General features: G+C 43.5%; 1 protein-coding gene across 1 annotated transcript; it reads right to left on the bottom strand.

Annotated features, from left to right (window-relative positions):
* Nucleotides 1-459: 459 nt before the first annotated feature.
* On the bottom strand, nucleotides 460-3,650 carry fzd10 (frizzled class receptor 10). Its single transcript, XM_041043123.1, has one exon. The coding sequence runs from the start codon at nucleotides 2,969-2,971 to the stop codon at nucleotides 1,220-1,222; it is 1,752 nt and encodes a 583-aa protein (XP_040899057.1). The 5' UTR covers nucleotides 2,972-3,650; the 3' UTR covers nucleotides 460-1,219.
* Between the last annotated feature and the right edge of the window lie 1,293 nt (nucleotides 3,651-4,943).

Genomic DNA, 4,943 nt, shown 5'->3' with positions numbered 1-4,943 from the left:
AGAGACGCCACTATTTATGCTTCCTGCTGATTAGGCTACCAACATGTCTTAATAAGCAAGGTAAGATATTCATCTTTTATGAGATGTAAAAGTGCAGTTTTTTTTCCATAGCAGGAGATATATAGTTTGTGTGCATCATTTATGAGCTGATCTGAACCACTAATAAAACCAGTCAGTTGTTACTACAGTAAAAATTATTCATGTAAACAATGTTGTCTCTGAATGAAGAACGAACTGTTAAAATCCAGCTCTAACAAACCATCACATTCACAAGACTACCAAGATGTTGATTTTTTTTAAGTTGTACCAAAATGATCGCTGTATACTCTCTGCATATAATGAGGAAGGTTGTGATTGCAAAAAATGAAAAAAACAAAACAAGCTTTATGCTGCTGAATGAAGATGGAGGACTCACGCCAGCAGAGAGAATAACAACACAGATGCAGTACACAATCCCGCTTTACAAACATTTAAAACTAGAACGTTTTATTAATTTTTCTATAAAATCTCAGCTTTTTTTTTTTTTTTTAGAAATATATACAAACATTCTCTTATGCTATAAAACAGCAAAGAAAAAAGAATGGAAAACTCGACTGCATGTACAAATAACTTTTCAATTATGAGTGCTTGATTAATTTATGGCATGGATTTGCCTCACAATAGGCAGTTCGTAAGGTCTTGAGCGCTTTTCGACAGCTGCTCTCACTCCAGTTCAAACATATATGACACTGCCTCGATTTCTATTTAAAAGCCTCCAAACACAACACTCATCTCTCAGACCATTTGCCTCCATTGTCTCCGGGGTCCTTTCATTGTCTGTAATCTGTCACTAACAGTACACAAGTGTCTTTTGCCTGTAAGGAAAACATCTATTGCACATAATTCAAGTAACCCCATGGCACATCCAAATGGTTTATTCCACTCTTTTTGTCTTGGGAACAATACGATTTTTTTTTCTCTACCAAGTTCCTCAATAGGATAAGTGAATCCAGGAGTAGCAGATTTTTTTTTTCTCAAACAAAGGCAGCTCTTGTTGCATGAGATGGCTCAAGATACAAAAAACAAAAAAACAAAACAAAAACACATTGCATTATCTTCAATGCAGTTTGCATAAATAAAACATGAACCTTGATTCTTTTGATGGCACTCTGATTAACACAAAGTCTCATTTAGGTAAGGGCTTTACAAGTATTTTTGGGTTTATACAAAGAGAGCCAGCTCATACACATGTTGGAGGAGGCCGTGTAGGCTCATACTTAGTACCGTGCCCTTTGAGAGATGGGTGAGGTTTGATGTAAGGCCTGCTGCTGGTGAACACACTGGCAGCCTTTCTCCTCGTCCTCTTCTTTAGCTTCCTGCTGAACACATTCTGCCACGACTGCAGTGTCTTTGAGGTCCATATCCACATGCCACTAGTGATGCCCACCACCAGCAGCATGAAGATCTTCACCATGAAGATCTCAACAGCGGGGATGGAAGTCTTCATGACACACTCGTCTGACTCCGGCCCGCTGCTGTCCACACACTTCTGCTCCCCTGCCAGGATGCGCCAGTAGTCCATGTTCAGCCTCTCGTAGAAATAGCAGGCGATGACGCAGGTGGCCGGGACGGTGTAGAGCACAGAGAAGACCCCGATGCGAACCATCAACTTCTCGAGCTTGTCTGTGTTTTCCCCCTCTGTTTTCATGATCTTGCGGATGTGGAAGAGGGCCACAAAGCCAGACAGCAGAAAAGAAGTGCCAATAATAAGATAGCAGGAGAGAGGAATAAGCACAAAGCCGGTGAGAGCTTTCACATCCATGCTGCCCACGTAGCAAACGCCTGTCAGCTCATCCCCCGCCACCTTCCTCATCACCAGGATCATGATGGTCTTTACGGCCGGGATGGCCCACGCTGCCAGATGGAAGTAGCTACTGTTGGCCTCGATGGCTTCGTGACCCCACTTCTTCCCTGCAGCCAGGAACCATGTGAGGGTCAAGATGACCCACCAGAGGGAGCTGGCCATGCCAAAATAATACAGGATGAGGAACACAATAGTGCAGCCGGTGCTCTCCAGACCCTCCTGAATAATATACTGGACTCCATTGTCTCTGTCACAGGCTATTCTGTCAGCTCCCACAAAAAGTCGGATGAGGTAGCCCACAGAGTAAACACAGTAGGACATGGAGAGGAAGATGATCGGCCTCTCTGGGTACTTGAATCGCTGCGGGTCTATGAGGAAAGTGAGCACGGTGAAGGCGCTGGAGACAAAGCAGAGGATGGACCAGATGGCCATCCACACCAGAGAGAACTGCTTGTCTCCCTGACTCCAGTACACGTCCACTTTAGGGTAGCATTTAGGGGCACATGACTCACTCTTCTCCACAAAGTGGAACTTGCCAGGGTTGCTGCACGTCTGCTTGCTGCCGCTGTCCTTGAGCTGCAGGTCCTGCCCGCTCAGAGGCCGCTGTGGCTTGAAATCTGGAGGCTGGGTGTGGGAGACTTTGGGAGGCTCATCTGAGCCATTGTTGGGCGCCTCCATGCAGAGGTTGTTTGGGTCGTTTTTGGTCGGCAGCCGGGAGCAGTCCAAGGAGTCAGGCCAGGGGAAGTTAAACTGCTCCAAGATGGGTGAACATTTTAACTTGACCTGCTCACACATAACTCTGCATGCTGGAATGGGGTTGGACACCTGCTCTGTGCACATGGGGGCATACAGCGAACACAGAAAAAATTTGAGATGGCTGTGGCATCCAAACTGTATCAGTGTTGCAAACTCCTGCAGCTTCATTGCTGCCTCTGTTTGGTCATCGTGGCCCATAAGATTTGGCATGCGAGTCATGTTATAGCCAATGTCTTTACACTGGGGGATGCTGATGTGTTGACATCTCCCTTCTCCTGACCAGTCTGGGTCTATCGAGCTAATAGCTGAACCCCCTCCGCTCCACAGGACCAGCAGCATATAGATGAGGCTCAGTTTAGCAGATGAACACATTCTCCCCTCTTGATTTAAAGAAAAAAAAAATCGGCCAAATGCTCACCACCACAGCACACAAGTTCCTTCTATTAACAAGTCTGCAATAAAACCAGGATGGTGTTTGTGTGTAGGCTCAATGTGGAGAAAACTTACACAACTATCTGTGAGGAGACCATCGTTTTCTCATTTTGGGCTCGGAGAGTTTAATAAAAACATATTTCCCGCGATGGTCCGAAACCGTTTTCTCGCTGGATGCAGCGTGCGTTCAGGTCCATGCTTTCAAGCGCTCAGTTTGTGGCTGAAGTGCTGTAGCTACTTGCTCAGTCTTTTGCGCCTTGCATATCAGTCCACAGTGAGGAAAAGATAACTGCTGTGTGCTCCGATTTGTTTCCTACTTGTTTCCAAAAGACTCACTGGTCCGTTCTCACGTTTCATATCACTTTTTTTTCCCCCGGACTATCGGCCCTGTGCAGCTGTGCAGCAGTTGCGATTTCAGTCCTTGTGCGACAACTTGGAAAAACAACAAAAAAATAATTTCCCTCCAGTCCTTGATGCGGCGGGGGTGGTTCCTCACAAGGCACCCGAAACAATAAATCAGTCTGCAAAATCAGTCAGATAAATATCCCCGCTGATGATACTGAATGTGTCCCAGAAATGCAGGATTATGCTCTTCCCGTAAACAGGCAGCTGATGCGTTTGGTGGCAGCGCTCGTCTGTGAGCTGGTCGGAGCCTCCGTCCCGGTCTAACCTGCCAAAAGATCCGCCTTCAAAGACAGCTACTTTGCATAAGAAAGATGACACTGACACGCGGATTATTTTCAAATCGTGCGGAACAGCTTGTTCATTACAGCAGTTTCAAAGGCTCACAGCAAACTTCCCCCCTCTCTGTTTGTTTGTGCTCAGCCACAAACTTCGACTACAACAGGACAGAGACACATTTTATGAGAATCCCAACATGTTGCGCAACAAGGGTCACAGGCTCACCGGGTCCTGAGGCGCGCTGAAACCATAGCTTTGGTCACTGCTTGTGTCTGTCGTCTATATATGTTACAAATAATGCAATAACACACACACACACACACACACACACACACGCATATATACAGAATGAATCCTTTAAACAAGTTAAAATAATGATAGCACAATGTAAAAAAAAAAAAAAAAAAACTCACAATGTACAGAAGTATTAGTTGCAAAATATTCTATGCTGGATGCTGATGTAAGCATCAAAAATAAATTCTCATTAAGTGGGATGGGCTCCTTCAAAGTATTATATTATTATACACTGTATTATTCAAGTTCTTGATGCATTAATGTGTAAGCAGAATTTTAATGTCGCTGCTGGTTGAGGTGGAGCTTTTCTGAACTACTTCATATGCAGTTTTTATAGTTTAGCCTGTAAAAATGCACCAGGTTTTATTCGTTGATATGTTTGTGTGTGTAAAATCTGAACCTGCAAAACAGCTGGAGTAAAAAGTTCTCCTACCTCTGCATGTTATGGAATTGAAGTAGGCCTACTTCAATGCTTCAGAGCATCAGATTAAAATGCTGCAGTAAAGTACAACTTAATACTGTACTTAAGTGCAGTACTTGAGTAAATTTCCATCACTATCACTGACAACCTCTTGTAGGCTGAAATCAGCCACAGTGATTTTAAAGTATAGAAAACCTGAAAGATGATAATCAGACCCTTTACTCTAATGCCAGCTAAATTAATGTTAATCAGTCAAGATGAAAATGATAACATACGTAAATTACATTTTAGGGCGGATTTCCCCTTTAAGTAAATATTTTTTAATAGATTTTATGCGTATGTGAACAAGACAGTTAGACCCACTTTCTAAAATATGCAGATGGGTTTACCACAACTTATTACTTAAACTTGTTGAATAAACTTAATTCATTCCTCAGTAGTCAGTTCAAGGCAAGTTTGCAAACCACAAACAATAATATTCACACAGAACAACAATGGATATACAAAGTTGAAAAC

Source organism: Toxotes jaculatrix, chromosome 7, assembly GCF_017976425.1.
Source record: "Toxotes jaculatrix isolate fToxJac2 chromosome 7, fToxJac2.pri, whole genome shotgun sequence".
Taxonomy (NCBI): Eukaryota; Metazoa; Chordata; class Actinopteri; family Toxotidae; genus Toxotes; species Toxotes jaculatrix.
This window is presented reverse-complemented; position numbering and strand designations above follow the sequence as displayed.

Bases quoted from the DNA above. Each gene is read 5' to 3' on its own strand.
- fzd10 (XM_041043123.1), bottom strand. From the start codon at position 2,971: ATGTGTTCATCTGCTAAACTGAGCCTCATCTATATGCTGCTGGTCCTG.